Here is a 21,028-nt window from a genome sequence, read left to right on the forward strand (position 1 = left end):
AAGCTGCTCTAGATGCAAAGAAGACTAAACAAAAGAAAGAGCAGATTGCTATCTTAGCCAAGCTACAGGCTGTTAATTTATCACAACAAATTCCCTCTCAACCATCTGAAGCTGCTGAATCAAAGAAGAAAATTGAAGAACAGAAGAAATCCCCAAGGAAGAAAGAATTGGCTAGAAGAACAAAAAGGAAACCGGATATTGTTGACAAGGAATTGAAAGATCAATTTCCTAAGGAACCCACACCAGCTACAACTCAAGCATCAAAACCCTCTGTGGTATTTGAAGACATAAGGGTGGTGGATCCCTACAGGAATATTCATGGTGAACCTATTGTGCCAAAAGATGAGCCAATAGAGTGGGATCACATACCAATTCCTGACTTCAGCTTACCAATCCTTAGCAAGCCAAAAAGGACAAAGTCAAGGGCAGTCAAGAAAGTGAAGCTGTCACCTCTCAAATCCAAATCAGTAGTTAAAGCTCAACCCAAAGTCAACAGGGGAGACTACTTATACTTGTGTGACATCAAAGAATTTTCAGATCTAAATCTTTATCTGGATGAACTGGATGAAGTGAGGGGAATTGATGCATACAGGAACCTACCTGAAAGGTTAGTGTTCAAGTACAAAGGAGGAAGGGAGATTCAGTGGCCACTTCACAGGATTCTACAAGAGAGCCAAGCTGTACTGATTAAAGTTTATTCATCCTTCAAGAAGAACTTTGGGTTCAATGTAACTGCAAGAAGACTAGTATTGAAGAAGATTGAAGAACTAAGGAGCATTAGAGCTAAAGATGCACTCCCAAAGACTCTAATCATCCCATACACAGGGAGAAGAGTGCATCTAAGGCCCTACTGGCTGATGGAGTTCATGGATGACAAAGGTGTGAGAAGATTCTTCAGGTTAGAAGACCAATTGAGTATCTCTAGCAATGAGACTCTCTTGGAAATGCAAGAAAAGCTAGATCTCTCAGAATCTGATGAACTGGAATTCCACAGGCAGCTCCAAAATCAGATTGATGAAAACAACAGAAAGCTTGGAAGAAGATCCAGACCTTCAAGAAACTAGAAAAATCTGCTCAGGCTAGAGGAGCATCTTGAAATGACTGTGAGCCAAACCTTGTACACTTTGATTATTTGAAGCACCTTCAGTATTATCTACTTATCTTTAAAGCTGTATGTTTAGGATGTTTTGTTATCATCAAGTACCTCTTAATTTATGGCTACAATTCCAGTAGACATAAATTGGGGGAGATTGTTGTGCATATGTTGTGTACTTGATGATTTCATAAACAAAACATCTAAGTGGATTTTACTTAGTGAAATAATGTAGCACTCGACGGATAAGAATTATAGTCCCGACGGATAACTCATAATAGTCCCGACGGATGTTAACTTATTATCCATCGAGTGAGTAGCTTATGTAATAATAAGTCTGTAGCACAGTTCTGTATACATCCTTGTATAGATTTTGAAGTAGCCTATAAGTCATGTTGACTTTAACTAGATCTGCAGAGTAGGTTGATTAATTGTATATAAATGATGTCTTGTAATTCTGTATAAGTGAAATGAAGTCAAGTGCCAAAATAGCTACCGACGGATGATTAACAAAGCCATCGACGGATGATCAAATGACTATCAACGGATATTTAGCATAGCAGTCGACGGATGATCAATGAAGCCATCAACGGATGTTCAGAAAGTCGACGGATGATCATATATCCAACAGATGTTTATAAAATCCAACGGATGATCATATAAAGAATTCAAACAGCAGTTGAACAGTGAAAGTTGAGCACAGCCGTCGAGATGTATACAAATCTACTGTGGAAGCCCATTAACTGGGTAATAGAGGACGAAAAGCAGCAAAGCTTAAGACTGATAGTTTTTATATTTATTCAGTCTTTTTGACTTTGTAATTTTGGTAATATATATAAACCAAGAACGTAGCAAATAAAAAAATAGTTGAGAAACACAAAAATAGAGAAATCTTTGTAAGTAAAATCCTTGGCATTTCCCTGTATTCTCAGCAGTTCGATTTGTAAGCAGCTGTGAGCATTCATGCACACAGAGTCCTCTCGATATATAATATATATCTCTGGTGGAATTGTTTAAATCCACCAGAAAGTTTTTAAAGACTCTTGTTTTTAATTACTTATGTTTTGATTCAATTAAGTCTCGTTTTTAAAAACTCTTGTTTTTAATTACGTATGTTTTGATTCAATTAAGTCTCTATTCCGCATTGTGCTAATCAAAACATTATATCTATATTCGAGTTGAACATTTTTATTTCGAGAAAAAGGTTCAAGAATTCCATTCAACCCCCGTTCTGTAATTCTTGCTATATTGTTAAGGGACTAACAGATATATATTACAAGGAGTCATGCATCATACACACAGACCAATTCAGCAATCTTACTTCTACATATTTGGTCAGCTTGTTGTTTTACATGGATAGAATGTTGGGAATAATATACCATGTAAATCAACTTCTAATAGTTTAAATGTACAATTACACTTGAAAAGAACCAACTATTAAGTTTGATTGTAGATTATACCTATCTGTGACTTGAACATTACAAGAGACAGTCAATAGGGACTAAAAAGAAAAAAGTTATATTACACGAGAACATTCGGCCCAAACTGTTCAGAGGTTAAATAAAATATGTTTGTTGCTACAAAAATCTTTGTTAATAGTAAACGAAAATACGGTTAACTTGTAGTAAACTATTTACATCACTTCAATGGTAGAATAGTGAGTGTGGTCAAAGAGCCAACTTTTTTATTTTTATTTTTCTATTCCCTTTCATGTTATTCATCAAATCATTTACTATCAAACTTTAGACGTTCTATTACACATGCAGAATAAGAGTACTGTCCAATTGCTTAAGTATAGTGTGTGGTTTTTGTCCTAATGATATTACACCTGGAATTATAATTACCCCTTGATCAGCCATGTACTCACACACAGAGACCAATTCAATAATCTTACTTTCACCTAACTAATTAAAGTCTCCCGAGCTTTGCATGAACCAGAATTTATTTTACATGTTCTAATTAACAAGACTAAGAGTTCAGGATACTAAATATTTGAAAGCATGAGACAATGGTGAACAATTTATTTGTTATACTAACAAGACTAAGCTTCCCTTGTTATTTGTTATGTTTTCTAATTTATTATTTACATGGTGAACAATTTATCTTCTGCAGATAATGTTCTATTATGTTCTGCAGAAACTTATATATTTTGATTTATTATTTACATGGAAGTTGTTCAAAGTGTTAGGATAAACTTGATTGAACTACTCCCTGTTTGTTATGATTATGTGTATCGGTCCAAACCGAATCAACATAAATTTCCAATCAGGCATGCCAACTGTAGTAAAAATGTATAATCTATTTTTATTTATCTTTTATAGTTTAGATTAGATAACTTCTAAAACCTAGAATTTGATCAGATAATGATGTACAATAAATAATGGCCTTTTTTAAACTAGTCTTATTATGATTTTTTTGGCAAATAGGATAAGCAATGGAAATGTACGAGCTGTTAATGAAAGAAAAATTCACTTTCATACGACATTGGCATGAGTTGCGACATTCACAATATGCAGCTATTTTGGTCAAAAAACCAAGACAATTGCAAGGGACAATCAAATGTCTTCATCTTTGATTGATAGTCCACTTTCTACCAACCATGGAGTGGAATCTGAATCAGGATTGAAACGTCCAATAGAAAGAAAAGTTGCTCAGAAGATGAAAAGAGCTGTATATGAAGTAACGGATGCGGAAAACATGGAACTTCTTAAAACAATCAAGAAAGATGCATTAGTTATTGCTTCTTCAAGAAGTGAATCGATTAACATGAGCTTGCAATTGCAGAAAGAAATGATGCAAATGCAAAAAGAGGACCAGAATAAGCAGAAGGAAATAATGCAATTACAAAAGGAAAAGTTGCAGCTTCGCTTAGCCAAGGAGGAGCAGGGAAGGCAGAAGGAGGAGCGAGAAAGACAGGTTTACGAAGCCTCCATTATGAAAATGGACACCAGTATATTGGCTCCAGATCAAGCAAAATATTATCATGCCTTTAAAGTTAGAATCCTGAGCAGCATAGTTTAATTTGTTTTGTGTATTTGATTTAATTTGCAGTTAAATATGAGACTATCATGTATTGAACTTTAATTTGCTTATATTATTAATTAAACATACTTATTGTCATAAAAGCAAAGTACATAGAAAATTAAGACAGAAAAATAGAAAATTATAAAAGAAGGTACACTGAAAATATTTAATTCATGTCACCGCCTTGGAATTTCCAAATATGCTCTATAAGATTATTTTGTAATTGAATATGAGCTTGTTTGTCTCGAATTTGCGCATGCACAGCTATAAATTCTCTAAAGTTATTTGGATTGTTGCGACTCAGAATAACAATTGGTATTTCAACATCTGTATCCAAGTGTTCTTCTTATAATTGTAAATCCCTTTCATCTTCGATCATCATGTTGTGCAAAATTATGCAAGCTATTATAATATATTTCATTGTCTCTACATCCCAAAATCGTGATGGACCGCGAACCATTACAAATCGAGATTGCAACACTCTAAATGCTCTTTCCACATCTTTTCTAATAGATTCTTGTGCAGTTACAAAATAATTTCTTTTGTTACCTTGAGGTATTGTAATAGTTTTGACAAATGTTGGCCAAGAACTATATATACCTTTAGCAAGATAATATCCCATTTTATATTCATTTTCGTTCATTGTATACTTTACTTGAGGTCCACGCCCTTCTACCAATTCTTCGAATAGATGAGATCGGTCTAATACATTGATATCATTCAACGATCCTGGTAACCCAAAAAAATGCCAAATCCATAAATCTTTTGAAGCTATTTCTTCTAAAATAATTGTTGGTTCGTGAACATGGCCCGTATACATATCTTGCAAACCAGCTGGACAATTTTCCCACTTCCAGTGCATACAGTCGATACTTCCCAACATTTCAGGAGATCCTCTTTTTCCATTCTCTAATAATAATTTAGACACATCTTCAATATTTGGTCGTCTCAAATTTTCTGCTCCAAATACTTCGACAATCAATTTAACAAATCGTACATAATCATCTATGAAATCAGTTATACGTACATAATCATTTATGTAATCAACAGCAGTTCTATATGCAAGCATTCGAAGTGGGGCTGTCATTTCTTAAAGTGATGATAGTCCTCGAACTCCCACAGCATCACTTCGTTGAGTAAAATAATCGTCATGAGCTACAACTACTTGTTCATTTCGCAAAAAAAATGATTTACGCATTCAAAATCTTCTACGAAATTGTGTTTCCGTGTATGTAGGTGTATCAGAAAAATAATTTTGATATAGTCTAGTGTAACCTTCTTCTCTATTACGATTAATCATACGGTGATTTATTGTAGAACCACCATGACGTGACATTGAATTTGCTATTTGTTGTCGATGATGAAGATAAGTGGTAGCCATTCTCATTCTTACTTCGTGTTCTTCTTCCTCCGCACGCATAATATCAAAAATCATTCGCGTGGTGTTGTGCATTATTGAGTATTCTAAAGCTAAAAATGAATTTGAATTTATCTAGGGTTTTTATTTTCTCCTGGTTTCAATGGTATTATCTATCTATGATATAATAAAATTATAGTAATTATTATTATTATTATTATTATTATTATTATTATTATAAAACAACAACAACATCAACAATAACAATAATACACTAATTTCAAATTTCAAATTATAGCCGATCATTATAGCCATTCCCATTGATACACAACAACCTACAGGTTGAACAAATATTTGGATAATCGGTATTTTTTTATAATTTAGCCAACCAATTTAGCCAATCCAATTGAAGATGTGTACTTGGCTACAAGTTATTTATTGTACAACTCTTCTTACTTGTCAAGAAAAACAAGTTTGCCAAACATGCAACCCAGATATAGTATGCTTAGCAGGCCTCATTTCTTTCAATATATATAGCACGTAAATGGAAAGTTTATTAGAACTGAAAAAAGCCCATTGATTTTAAGATTAGTAGAAGTAATTAATAAGTGATTAAGAAAAATGATATCATCGGAAGATTAAAAAGGTCTAGCTAGTTCAATAAGCTAACTCAATTAAAAACTCATATATTGTAGTAGTTGAAATACGCTCAGCAATAATATTCAGACACCGAATAATTTTTAAATTTTTTTTAGTGAGAATCGTAATTGCATACAATTTTTATACGTGTGTATTTACGTACGTGCTGAGAACACTGCAGCAAGACCAAAGTGAATAAATCAACGAGTCTCCACTTGAAGTGGATAACTTATGTAAATGATAACAGAGTGTCAAACTACAGGTCAAGTGTCAACAAAAACAAACATATAAAAAATATTTTACACAAGTCGTCTTCTATTAAGTTTGACAAAGTTGTTTATATATGCGCTTCATCCTCCGCAAGCAAGTGGTCACCGATAACAATATTTTGTCCAGTCTGACGCGGTATCGTTCGTCTATATGTATAAGGTGCAACATTTCACTAAGTGCGACATTCAACACTTCTTATCTCTCTCAATCAATATATATAAACATTAATCTCTTTAATCAATTGTCATAAAAGATCTGATATTCTGTGAGTGTTATTAATATGTTTATGATTCTGTATATTACTATGGGTTTTGATCCCGACGATGGTCAGGATCATCTGTCTCGAGAAAATTTTCTTAGATAATTATAATACTGTAAAATGAATGAATTCAGGGATCACGTCATTTTATGCGCGTTCTATTTTTTTAATTTTAGAGTTTTTATTATTCACCGAAAATTTTCATGCAGCGCCCTATTACCATTTCGATCTGCATGCATGATCTCTTTGCTTATGTCTCTAAAAATTTACTTACTAATGAAATATTGTTAAAATTAATTGTGTTTTATTTTGACTAATTAACAATTTGTTAATTTGTATGCAGTACTTAATAATGGAGGGCAATATTATGTCTAGTAGATTGGTGAAACCATCAGTTCCAACTCCAGATCACTTGAGGACATGCAAGCTATCCATTTTCGATCAGCTTGCTCCACCTGCACACGTTCCGTTGGTTTTCTTCTACGATAACTTTCCGGTCGAGGGTAAACTAAAGCAACTGGTAAACTCGTTATCCGAAACCTTAACTCGGTTTTACCCTTTAGCAGGAAGATTTGTTAAAGATGGTTTCCATATAGATTGTAATGACGACGGTGCCTTATATGTAGAAGCTGAAAACCATACTGATCTATCTGACTTTCTAAATGTTGCTGTGAAAAATATGCATCTTGTTAATGATCTTGTTCCATGGGCTGATGTTGGCGAAACAACTCTAGCCACAACACCGATTGTAGGAATAAAAGTGACCGTTTTTAAGTGTGGGGGAATCGCAGTAGGCACAATTGTGTCGCATATGATAAGCGATGGTTTTACTGCAGATAAATTTATTAATGACTGGTCTACAACTTCATGTACTCTACTAGGTTCTATAAATCACGCGGTTGCTCCTTCTTCCGAGATGGCAAACTTCGGTGTTCCGTCCTATTTTCCAGCAAGAGATTTATCAATGGACATCAAGGACATGACTATGCCATCATCGAAGGTGAAGCAATCCAAAATTGTTACGAAAAGGTTTGTTTTTACTGAAAAATCAATGTCAACCCTAAAAGCCAAAGTAAATGATAATGCGAATGTTACTAAGCCTACACGAGTGGAAGTTGTGACATGTACCATATGGAAGGCTCTAATAAGCCTTTCTGCTGCTTCGAAATCAAGAGACTCAACCCTCTACCTTCACCTGAATTTGAGGGGAAGGACCGGCATTACTGGAACACCGCAGCTCGCATCGTCATGTGGAAACTTTTACTTGGAACTTCCTACAAGATATAAACAAGATTGTAACTCGGAAGGGATGCAACTGCATAACTTGGTTGGTTCGTTAAGGAAAAGTCTGCGAACTTCGCTTACAAATTGCTCGAAAATTTCGAGTAGCGATGGGTTGTTCTCGGAGGTGGCTAAGCATTCGAATGGTATAAGGGAAGATAAGGCAAACGAGGAAGTGGATGTGTGGCTTCTAAGTAGTTTGTGTAGGTTTCCGTTTTATGAAGTTGATTTTGGATGGGGAAAGCCGGAATGGGTAACAACAGGAGGATTGCCTGTGGAAATAATATTTTTGGTGGACACGAAATGTGGGACGGAGATTGAAGCTATCATCAGTTTGCACGAAACAGATATGGTTCTGTTTGAGAAGGATCCGGATATCATTGCATTCACTTCTTAGCAAGCTCGCTATATTGTATACTTGTTAACAATTAATTAACACTGTATTGCTTTTCAAATTTTCGTTCTTGTATGTTTTGTTGCTGTTTTTCACTTTGGTTTCACTAGATATTATGGAATTATGTTTGTGGGTATGAACTAAATATCTTAATCCTGAAAAGCTTGTTTTAGTTCACTTGATATTCAACAGTGAAGGTCGAATCTGCGTGAATTTGACATTGTTTATCTTAATTACTTCGTCAGTTAGAATCGATTTCATATCGTCCTTCAAATTTAGTCGGTCTTTGTTTAGAAATAGATATAGCTACTTAAAATGAAACACAGCTAGTTTTCTCCGCCCCAGTATTGGTGGGGTGATATTTAAAAATACTTATTTTTTGGGTGTAATTGCTGAAAATACCCATTTTTAAAATACATTGCTAAAAATACCGTTTTGGTTACGCATTTTGTAATTGGGTAAGTGTAATACACATTTGAAAATTGGGTATACAAGAAAATTACTAAAAATACGCATTTGTAGTTTGGATAGTATCATTGGGATACGCATTTGCCAAATGCGTATCTTAAAAAAAATAAAAAAAATAAATTGGATACCAATTTGACAAATGCGTATCTAGTGTAAAACAGGATACCCAAATGGCAAATGCGTATCCAAAACGGTATATTCAGCCATCTACTTCCAAAATGGGTATTTTCAGCCATTTACACCAAAAAATTGTTATTTTTAACATTTTTTCTTATTGGGGGCGAAAACACAAATTCTTAACCACTTTAGTGAAAAATAGCTCATTAACCCGTTGCTAATCATCCTTGTCCTGTTTTAAATTTCCCTGCATGTGTACCAGAAAAAAATATGTGGATTTGGCGAGCTCGAAATGATTTACTAACTTACCAAATGGTCCAAGTCTACGAATGTGGACATTGCATGTATACTACTGCTATTTTGCTACTGGACTCATACCCACTTTCAGAGGTACATCAAATCTTGGGTCGCAACATATAAAAAAAGAATTCTAGGTTGCAACCGGGCTACCCAAACCCAACGCCTTCTCTGATTTCCTAAATTTTAAATTGCGTAAATCAGAACTTTCGTGGCGACTGTTAGAAAAATTTATATCCTGATATAAAAATCTTTTGTATCTTAACAGACGAATGTGCAGGCTCTCTAATTTAAAGTCTGGCCCAAATACTGATACTATGAAGTTCCCGCATCTTATAAAATAAGAGTAGGGATAAAGATAGAACCGGTCACTATACCGGGATCCAGAGATAGAATGATAACTCCGGTATGCGCGGATGTTCCTTCAACGCCTCGCCTGGATTCTTGTAGTGGTTGTGGTGTAGCTTTGTAGCTGCAAAACAACACCGGAAGGGGGGTTTGAGTCTCACAGTGCCTCCAGTGTGAGAGTAGGAAATCGCTTTGGGGAAAATAAAGATAGACAGGAATGCACGGTGGTTGTGTATGTATTTAAGTGTACGAGAGTGATTAACCCTAAAATCTCTCCTCCTGGTGCTATTTATAGCTCAAGGGTAGGGTTTAGGTGTTGTTATCTTTGAATCGTAGTCGTTGCCTCTGGGAGCGGAGGACACATGACTGGGGTGGATGCCTTACACGTGTTAGGATGGAAACGGCTGAGGAATGTTCTAAGGATCCTCTGACACGTGCCCTGATTATTTTTATGATTGATCAATGATAGTTGTCTCTATCACGCGTTTGGGTATGCGCCTCACGTGTTGGGGCTCTTAAGGATTGGGCCGCTGGGGACTGCTAGTCCGGGCTAGAGGTAAGCGGGGCTGGATGGAGTCAGGAGTCTGGACTCAGTCCTTCTAGGAGCCATATGTACTATCATGTGCCCCTCACTCCCTTATGCAGATTTTCTGGATGGGGGAGTAAGGTGAATAGTGTTGGAGTAGGTTGCTTGTCTGAGAGATTTGAGCTTTATTTGCCCCCAGTCCGGTTTGTGTTGAATTAAAACAATTCGGACTAGTTGGACATGGAGTTGAGTGCCTATTGAAAAATTTGAGCTTTGTTTCCCCCCAGTTCGGGTTGTGTTAAAGTAGGTAAAGCCGGACTACTTGGACATAGAATAGATTGCCTTTGGAGAAATTTAAAATTTGGGCTTTGCTTGCCCCCCAGTCCAGGTTGGATTGTAAAGGCCCCCTTTCTTACTCTTCTTTGTTTTTATTCTCCAAGATTTTTATCTTCTTTTCTCTCCAATTTCTTCGGTGCCTCTCTTCTTCTTTTGCTCCCACCATTAGTTCTTGGAGGTTTTCGAGTGTCACGATTTGAGTTTCTCGCCTGTTTTCTTCGATGTGTTTCTTTCATTCGTAAGTTTCCTATCTTCCTCTTCGCTTTCTTCCTTCTTGTTGTGATTTAAGCTATTGTTGCTATTTGTTTTCGTGTGTATAGTTGGTTTGTTCATATGTTCTTGGCTTAGGATATGTGTATGTATATGTGTTTTTGTTATATTTTGGTGTTTGATCTTGTGTTTAGAATGTTTTTGTGTTTATGATTTTATATCTGAGCTCGGACTGGTGGGATGTAATCCGGATTTATATGCTTTAGGGTTAGTTCCATGTTTTTGTGGAGTTCTTCTTTAATTGTTGTTTTCTGCGTTCGGGGTATATGGGATAATGTAATGAATGTTTTCAATATTTGTGTTTGGTTTGGGGTGAATATGCCCCAAACTAGTGGTATATAACTAATAAAATTGAATATAGGGTAGTCCGGACCTTTATAAGTTATAAAGAATTTGTAGGGATTTAGACTAACCAATCTCATTGTTTTTAGGTTTATGGTCCGGACTAAAGTTCGCGCCAAGGTTTACTTCTCCTGCTACCCAGTGTCATCAGATTCTGAAGCTAGTCCCGAGAAATTTGATTCAAATACTGACCTTTTAGAGATGGGGAAGAAGGCGTCGACCTCGGAGTCCAATGTCATTAAGAATTTGAAGGTCAGTTAGATATCTCCGGGGAAGGTCCCTTGCACCCCGGAGGGATATTGGATTGATATTCCGAACTGCTTCATCACAAAAAGTGAAGATATTGATAATAGGTGGTACTATCGGAGTATCAGTTCTGGTTATGCCAGGCAGCCAGACAGCGGTCCTGGGAGGTACGATGAAGTTCAGTTTGACCAGAAGTTTTCTAGGATGATCGTAGCTAAGGATCCGTACCCCTTGAAAGATGATCGGATTGAGTGGAGGTGGCCGTTACCTAGGGAGAAGATCTATCACCGGCCTGCTAACGGATTCGTTCCTGTCTGGTTGGAGAAATTCAGGTCTGGGTGGAACCCTCGCTAGCACCTTTTCCTAAAACACTTGTGTAAATATGTTTATAGGTTGTCCCCGATGTATATAACTCCTAATGGCATCAAGTGGATGTCATGGTTCATAGCTTTCTGTAACAGATTCAAAGTCCAGCCAACTTTCAGGCTTTGGCATCATATATTTATTTTAGTTAAGTCCAGCCAGCCGCCCCTTTACGAAATACATTTCTGGGCTGCCGAGTGTGGTTATGGGTCCAGATTTAGGCCCGTCATTCAATAGTCATCGTTAAAGCACTGGAACGGGGAAATTATTATGTTGAAAGGCTTAGACGTCTTTTACTTGTCTTACATAGATTTGGATGGGGTTCAGACTAAGTTCAAGTGCCCAGTTCTGAGGGGTAAAGCTCTTCAGCTGGTTTTTGGGTTTTATCAGTGTCTCGGGTTCCAGTTCACCCGGGACACTTTCATGAATCATAAGCTTATGAATAAACTTGGTTGTAAGTCAACTTGGCTGGGTTTTGTTTTTTGTACTTGTTTCTTATCTTTCACGTCCGGATTGTTATTTTGCTTTTCTGCTCTTGGCCATTTTTTTGTTGCTTTTCAGGCCTTCCCTACTACAACCCGGACATGTCTGCTTCGGCCTATATCGACGCTCTTCTTGGCTTAGGCACTGCTTTTAAGCAGAGGAAGAAGGCCTCTGTTGCCGGGTCCGGATCCCAGCCGCACCCGGAGGAAGGATCGCAAAGTAATACTGTGTCTAAGCCGGACTCGGCTGAGGAGGATCGTAGCTCGGATCCGGATATTGAAGTAGGAGATGATGACGAGTTCCAGAATTTAGAGGAGATTGAGCCTTTAGGCGAAATTCCTGAGGTTGAAGCTGGTAGGAAGAACAAACGCCTCCAGAATTAAGGAACCAAGCCTCCCCGGGCCGGTAAGTCACAAGTTTCCCCGACTGTTGATTCTGCCCAGGATAAGGGGAAAGGTCTGGAGTAGGGGGTGCCGACAGGAGTGGTCCGGTACTGGAGGAAAGGGTTGCGCGGTTCATGGCGGAGATTCCTTCTGAAACCGAGTGGCGTAAAATGAACCCGGACGGATCCAATGCCGTAATGAAATATTACACCCGGCTCTGGGGACAGGTATTATCCTAGATTTTTTTTCCGGCCTTAGTCTTTTTTCTTGACTTGATGTTAAATCTATTTATTTTGGTTTTCTTGTAGCTCGGAGCTTCTATGGTCCAGGCAGCTGCTATCTCTTATTAAGGGCTGAAGCACCTCTGGGAAGTTCTTAATAATAAGAATAAAGAGCTTGAGGAGCTTAAGGATGATCTTTCTGCCAAGGATACTACCCTTTCTGGGTTAAACAAGCATCTGAACGATGTGACAACCCGGGCTGAGACTGTTGAGAAAGAATCCGGGGAACTGAAGTCTGAGTTAGCGGAGCTTCGGAGGCAGTTGGCCGTTATAAGTCGGAGGCCGAGGTTAATGAGGCGTACAAGAAATCCTGATAGGTCCCGCGAGTGGGTTCGATAAGCTAGAAGGGGGGTTGAATAACTTATCACCTTTTTAAGATTTAAGAGCTTAGCTTTTTGAAATTTCTTTTCTCCTCTTTAATGTTAACTACTTGTAAGAAAGCTAGTTAAGTGCGGAAAATAAAGATACGAAAAGAAGATGCACGACACGGTCGATTTATCCTGGTTCACGGTGGCTAACTCAACAAACGGAGTCCACTCACCCCTACTCCAGTCCCCGAGCTCCTCCCCGAACTCGAGATTTTCTCTACTATAAAGAACCTCCTATATAGTAGGCGGAGAAACCTTTACAAACTAACCACTATTTAAATGTCTTGGAACGTTACACACACGTAACTTCCTCAAAATAAATAGCAACCCTATTACAAGACTATCTTGGAGCGTAATAACCTAGTCACCTCCTCAAGCACTCGTAAATCCTTTTACATAGCCTTCGTTCTTCTTCTTCTTGGCGGGTCTCGGATCTAGGTCTTAGATCTCGGGTCTTTCCTTAGCCTCACGGTGCAAAGGCTACTAACTCCCCGTTAGTACGCCTAAGACTTGGGTCTTAGAACAAGGATCACCTCACTTCACTTCACCTCAATGTAAAGAAAAGAAGACAAGCTACAAGCACACAAGCAAACAAGAAATATATATTTGATGATAAAATATATAAATTGACGCTATTACGCGTTAAACTATTCGGCTTTCGCCACGCTAATACGCGTTACACTAGTGCGGAAACTATATAAAAATTGGCGTGCGCCACGCTATTATGCGTCAGACTAGTGCGAAAACTATTATAAATATTTCCGGGATATGCCACGCAAGGGAGAAATCACACAAACATAATGCAAGACAAGCAAATAAATATGAATGCAAGAGTGTGCTCTATTCGGCCAAGGATGAACACGGAACACGTAAGGGCCGAATGAATAATTTATAGGCTCGTTCTTTAAGTCCTTTCAAGAGATCGAATGAAAGGGTCAAGGACTTAATAATACAAGTATATACCTTGCTAAATGCACTTGGTAAATAGATCGAAACTATCGAAATGCAACCAATGTTCCTAGCAAAACTATTCGACCAAAAATAGTGAAACCGAATGCTTTTCCGTCTCGTTTCTTTAAGTTCTTTCAAGAGAAAGTATGAAAGGGTCAATAACTTAATAACACAAGACTATAGCTATCTTAGTGTACTTGTTAAAGAAAGAAAAACAAGCAAGGGTGTGTGTTTGGGTGAGAAAGGGTGATAAAAACCAAGCCAAAATCAAGTTAAAACATGAAAGAAAGAGGGTTTAAGCTCTAGAAACATTTTTGCAATTTAGGAGCAGAAGAGTGAGTGTTTCTAGAGTGGTATTATCAGCATAAGGTTGGCTCACCAAGGGCTTGGGGAAAGAGGAGGGTTTGGGGTCCTTTTATAGGCCAAATATTAGGGTTTTTAGCTTTAGAATAAAGCTAACACATCGTCCAACGCAAGGAAAATTGGGGGCTGGTCCATACAACCCATTCACAGCTGTAGGAATTCAAATTTGCAGGCCAAAAAGTGGTTTGACACATTTTTGTATTATTTAGACAAAGCTGAAAAAGTTCAGTGCGCTTACCGACGACCAAAATTGCGTATTTTACTACAAAACGAAAAATTAATGAAATATTATGAAATTTTGGGGATCCTCTAGAAATAATATCTTAGGATCATGGTAAAAATTTCTCCTTGAAATATGTTGACCATCTATGACTTTTAAGTGACCGATAAATCAATTATGTGGGGTTCCGGAAAAAAGTCATGCTAAAATCATGAAAATAATATATGTGAAAGAAGGAAAGATACTAAAGACAAATCCCAAGTTTCAAGTCTAAAAGACATTTGGAAGTATTTTTTAGGATTTTTACGAATGTTAAAACAACCTTCCGGAGCGCTCGAAAAATACATTTGTCTTTACCGACGAGGCAGACAAAAGTTTTGACTTCAAAACTATTCAATAATAATATTCCTTATAAAATAATTATTATGAGGTCCAAGGAATAATTATCTTTGAATTTTATATGATTTTATCCAGATAAATAAGGATTTACGGGTATTTCGGAATAAAATCTGTTTTGGGTCTTTGGCATGACTTTTGGCACTAAAAATTGAACAAAAATATTAAATAAATATATTCAATATATTTGAGATAAAACATTTAAGTGTTACATGCTTTTAAATAATTTGATCATTTTTAGTTCGTAAAAGCAGTGTTCGAAAATTCTCGATTTCCGTGCCTTTAGCCGTAAGCCTAGGTTTGTTTGACAAAAATAACCTAATATAGAATATATCCTTGAGTTGATATATCTATCCCAAGTCATGTCATTTGAAGATGTGTCGGAAAGTATTTTAGTACGGTTTATCCAAAATGACTTAGTTCGACTTGATTCCGGTAAGTGCCACACATAAAACCCTAAGGGAGGATTCTACGTGACCTAGGAATCTAATTTAATTCTCACTTTTACTTTTGACAAATCACCAAAACCTAAAGGGTAAAAGCGTTGAACTCTCAATCTTCCCCTTTTTGGTATTTGTCAAAACCTACTAATGAAAATTAAATATGTGTGTGCAAGAACTACTTCCCCTAAGTGTATGCATGATGCAAGATACAAATAAAAATATGGAGAGTAGCTTCCCCTAAGTATAAGCACACAAACAATCAAACACGTAAGCAAGCAAATAAGCATGTAAGAAAGAGAAAATTTTAGAAGTTACCCCTTGTGACAAGTATCGGAACTTATCACTCCGTATGATCCTCTTTCGTACCTAGAAAACAATGTTAGAACAAGTAATTTTCATATTTATCCCGTATAATACTTTCTTCCCCTTTTAACAAAAGCCAAAAAGTGAGAATTAGTATTGAGGGAGGGAATAAGGGAAGTGGGTTGGTACGTGATTAAATCCTAATTATTACAACCAACACAACACCAATCTCCTTATTACTCCGAACCAGTCAAAACATCCTGAATCTTCACATTTGGGTCTGGTTATTAATTACAACTTCGTCAAAACCTATTCTACGAATACATAAAGACCACCCATTTTACAAGATGAAATAGATTACAAAATGTTAAGTTCGTCTGGAAAATGGTCCAATCTTGAATTGTTTGAACCTTGTTTCTTGATCGAATTTGTTCCAAATTGATTGTAAAAGAATCAATTTTTAAATCTGTATTTGGATATAAGTTGTTAGTATCATATCTTCATTAGGAGCATAACAATTTTTAACAAAAAGTTTGATAAATTTGGATCGAATTGTTTCAAGTTTTTTCAAATTTTTCAAAAATTCGAATTTTCCATATTTAAGCCCATGATCCATTAAGTTTCCGCAAACATTCATCATTTAACATTGTTAGTACTTTTATAAAATATCTCTAATTATATATCGAGTACTTAACAATTTATTCAATTTACCTAGATTAATTCGAATGCAAGGAATATTAAGGCATGCTTTTAATTCGAGATAAAATCTAGCTATAGCAAAATATCATTAAACCTACTAACTACGAAATTTTAAACTATAAAGAGCCGTAGAGGTTTAAGAATAGTATGCTACACAACCGAGTATTTATTCTACCAAAAATAATTCTAACTACACAATAGTTATTCTATTTTACATAATTCTAAAAAAATGCTAATTTAGCAAGATAAAATTGTAGATTGGTAGCCGATGTGTTTCTTTTGGTCGAGTAGCACTCCATCTTGGAGTTTAAGTCCTGAAACAAGCACAAAGGTATTAGTCCTTAAGCACAAACTTTGTCAAATTTTACACCTAAAAAAAATTGTAACTTAAAATCCATAGCAAAAATCACAAATGTGATAAACTCAATTCTGCACAATGAATTTTGGTAAGGGGGAGGGGGCCAGGGTTCGGACTTCACATCATTACCCTACTACATATACACAAGTTAGTAATCTTTCTCAAAGTGACAAATATTACAATTGAACTTAAGTTTGAGACAAGGAATACAAACAGTGCTATAGAGTAGTTCCTAAGCTAAAAGAACAAGCACCAAAGCTAAGATTTTATCCTGTAACAATCACAAATGCAAGTGCTTTTCTACATGTGGCCAGTTCCCCCTGGGAACAGATAAAGGGAGCCTCGCAGGAGCCCTCAGGCAGTCCATAGGATCAGTGGCATATGTGTGCTTGGATCCTAGTATGCTTATGCAGCAGTTCTAAGTCAATGAACATTAGAAAGATTAAACAATTGCAAAAGAAAGCATACTGCATTAACCAACACAAACTAAGGCATAGCAGCCTACAACCATCCAACTAAAACACAAGCTAAGCATAAAAACAACAAACCAGTTTGCTACTGGTACCCAATCAAGGAAACACTAACAAACTAGACAACTTAACCAACTAGCACAAAACAGATAGTGCTACAAGCAAAAGGCATGCAAACATAAACCAACTAATCAACCTGATTATAAGAATCAGAATTGATTACAAAATCAACTAAAGAAACATTCTCACTAGCCCTAGTGCCATCTCCATTTCCTGCAACATCCTCATCTTTGCCAACTATTTCCATATCAACATTGTTGATTTCCTCAATGACAGTAGCAGGAGCAGCTTGAGTAGAGGCAGAGTCAAACTGAATTTGAATAACTTTAGAGAGATTACTCTCCACTGCACTCACTCTACCCATAACTGAGCCCAAGACAGTCATAAGAATATCAACCCTTCTCAACAACTCAGTAAATCTTTCATTTAAAAGATCATATTTGAGTTTTTAAAGTCCTTGTAATTCATGTCATTTTCTTCACATTTTCCAGAAAGCTTAACTAGTACATTAAAATATGCAACTAGTTGGGCATGAGTAGGACTGGAAGTGGGGACAGCTCTTGGAGGAACAGCAACAGTAACAGCTGGCAAAGCATTCACATAAGAAGGAGCAGGCAAAGCACAAACTGGAGCAGACAAATCATGCAAGGAAACAGGCAAGGCAGGCATGGAAATAGATATAGGATCATACATAGGAGCAGGCACATCATCATCAATCACAATAGGCATGGCATTCACAGAAGTCTTAGCAGGCACAGACTCAGAAAATAAAGGAACATGAGGCAAAGAACCAAACTGAATACTAACAGAAGGAGGCATGGCATTTTCAGGTAAAGGCAAGACAGTCCCAGGAGTCTTATCAGAAATGCTAGGGTTCACATAGAAATGGGGGTGAGCAAGCAAGTCACAGTGGAAGTACTCAAACACATGAGTAAGAAGAAGATCATAAGGCATATAACCATGTTCAGCAGCAGAAATCATTTTTGTCAAGATCACATAAGGCAAGTTAAAATCAACATATTTTGAAGCAAGTTTGTACATGTTTTAAACTCTACAAAGTTCACAAACTTGTTTGTGTTTGAAGGATAAAAATCATTTTTGACAATTTCAGCAAGGACTTCATAAAAAGGAGTAAAGTGCTTATAGGTTATACCCTTATCTTTTTGAAAAACATTTTTAGGGACTTCTTTCCCACAGAAAACAGTGAGGAACTTATCAAGTTCATTATTGTTGAAGGTGAATGTGGAAGAGACATCAACTGGTTTCAAGCTCAAGATGGAAGAATCAAGTTTGAGAATTCTTCCCAACTTAGCATAATCAATGACAACAGATTTGCCATCAATTTTGGAAGTAAGAAAACAGACTCTATTTTGCCCATACCCCAACCCCATGTTACTATAAACTCAGTGACAAGTTCTGTTAAGACTCTCCTAGTAGGGTAAAACAACAAGGGTTCCCACTTAGCAACAGCAAACAAGTGAAACAACTCAGACTCTCTATCCAAAATGCCAACTCTACCAGTTTAGATCCTTGCCTTAGCAAATTTCTTTTGGTTATCAATGGTCATTTTGGATTTCTTAGCTCTCCTAGACCTAGCAGCAAGGGTGCCCTCAGGCAAAGACTCAACAAGCAAAGAAGAAGGAGAACAGAACAAATTGAGAGTGGTGTCAACTGGTGTTTTGGTCATGGTGTGCAAGGGGTGTGTATTTATAACTGGCAAAGAGAAATGAATGCAGGAGATATGCAGTTAACACAGCAATAAACACTCTCTTAAATAGCCAAACACAGCACATAAAATCAGTACATGAACAGTGACAGACAGTAGAACACAGTAAAAAGTAACCTAGGATTGACAGTTAAAGGACATCACAGTATAGGTAAGTACACAGAATTTCCGGAAGTACTATCACACATCAATCTGTCAAGATCCAAAAAGCTCAGTATCATCATTTACAATAATGCCAAAACCAGATACCATCATACAAACAAGGTAGGAAAGGATAATACCATTTAGGGAAACAGTGAACACATTTAATGCAAAGCATGCGGCAAAGAGTAGATATTGTATAAAACAAATACTATTAATGCAAATAAGGTCATTTCAAGTTGCAGAATAGGCATGGCTTAGTATCAAAAGAAATCAACAGCTCATAAGCATGCACATCTTACAACTAATACACTGCATATATATCCATTGAATAAATATCAACCACACAAATGTACACAAATATGAAACTGGACAAAGCTCCATAATAATGTGCAGCACATTAAGTAAATACCAAAAATAACTAAGTGCACATGAAAAAGTGTTAACATGCTAAGTGAGATGCAACTAACTGCTTAAACTTAATGCAACAAAAGTTTCAAGATAATCAGATAGCACATAAGACAGTTAGGTTCCAAGTGCACACATGTGTTTGTTCAATGCATAAGTGAGATACACTAAACAGGATGACACAGATAGAGCACCTTAAACAAATAGCTCACACAAAGCACTTAATCACATATTAAAACTGTCAGACTTTAGTTTTTAATTCAAGGATAAATTTCTCAAAATTTGAGAATCCAAGAATTAAATACATTTCTCAAGTCTATTTTAGCCACAAAAATAACAATAACTCTACATGCTCAGGGTAAAACTAGAGTTAAATCAAGGCAAACATGCAAAAAGCTCTAACTTAAATGACTCGCGCCATAATAAGAACAATAATCAGAGATGCAGGGCAATTCCAATTTTACAACTAAGGAAGCATACAAAGCTCACATAAATACTAGATACCAAACCAACCATAATTGTAAGAACATAATTCAATCAACCAAGGCGTATCCATCAAGAACACTTACAATGACTATCATATAGTCCTAAAATGAATATTCCCAGTTAATCAAACTATATACATACACATACATACTACTACATCAATCAACATAATCATTCATATCATATATGCTTTAAAACTGTAATCAAGATAAGGCATAGATGTAACTGTATATGAAGAACACGAATTGATCCACAAAACACACAAACACCCCAAGGTAGATGGAACTCCAATAACAAGAAATCTACAACACAAATTAGTACAACAGAATGAAAGCATTAGGCGCTGGAATTTCAATAATTTAGAGATTCAAGTGAATGAAACTCCCAAATAAATAAAATTATCGAATTTTTGAAAGCCAATCAAGGGACTCTTCTGAAATGAGAAAGATAACCAATAAATCAACATGAGAAGAGCATGAATTGCATGAAACAACAACGAAACAGAGTCGAATTGAAACCAATCGAAGAGCTAGGGTTTCGAGGGTTTGAGATTTAGGAAACAGAATCATGCTATATGGGTGTGTATCAATGTGTTTTGAGGAGAGAGTCACGAATATGGATCGATTTTCATCGAGGTTGAGTGTTTTGATCGGAAAGGAGCAGTCGCCGGTTAGGTTTTAGATAGATATAGAGAGTGGCGAGAGAGAGAGAGAGAGAGAGAGAGAGAGAGAGAGAGACGAGAGGCGCGTGTGAGAGAGAGATAGACACGTCCGTACACGGCTGAAAACACGCACACATAAAATGATATATACTCCTTGATTTAGACAGTTCAGATTCGTCCACCTTTTCAAATCAACGA

General features: G+C 36.6%; 2 protein-coding genes across 2 annotated transcripts; one reads left to right on the forward strand and one right to left on the reverse strand.

The window, feature by feature from the left end:
* Positions 1-4,463: 4,463 nt before the first annotated feature.
* Positions 4,464-5,204, reverse strand: LOC141665414 (uncharacterized). Its single transcript, XM_074471398.1, has one exon. It carries the CDS (start codon positions 5,202-5,204, stop codon positions 4,464-4,466), a length of 741 nt encoding a protein of 246 aa, XP_074327499.1.
* Positions 5,205-6,991: 1,787 nt separating this feature from the next.
* LOC141668861 (acetyl-CoA-benzylalcohol acetyltransferase-like) lies at positions 6,992-8,378 on the forward strand. The gene has a single exon (XM_074475893.1). It carries the CDS (start codon positions 6,995-6,997, stop codon positions 8,318-8,320), a length of 1,326 nt encoding a protein of 441 aa, XP_074331994.1. The 5' UTR covers positions 6,992-6,994; the 3' UTR covers positions 8,321-8,378.
* The last annotated feature ends 12,650 nt before the right edge of the window (positions 8,379-21,028 follow it).

This window comes from Apium graveolens, chromosome 6, assembly GCF_009905375.1.
Source record: "Apium graveolens cultivar Ventura chromosome 6, ASM990537v1, whole genome shotgun sequence".
Lineage (NCBI taxonomy): Eukaryota > Viridiplantae > Streptophyta > Magnoliopsida > Apiales > Apiaceae > Apium > Apium graveolens.

What these genes read in the sequence shown, in the direction of transcription:
- LOC141668861 (XM_074475893.1), top strand. Translation starts at nt 6,995, where the DNA reads ATGGAGGGCAATATTATGTCTAGTAGATTGGTGAAACCATCAGTTCCA.
- LOC141665414 (XM_074471398.1), bottom strand. Translation starts at nt 5,204, where the DNA reads ATGACAGCCCCACTTCGAATGCTTGCATATAGAACTGCTGTTGATTAC.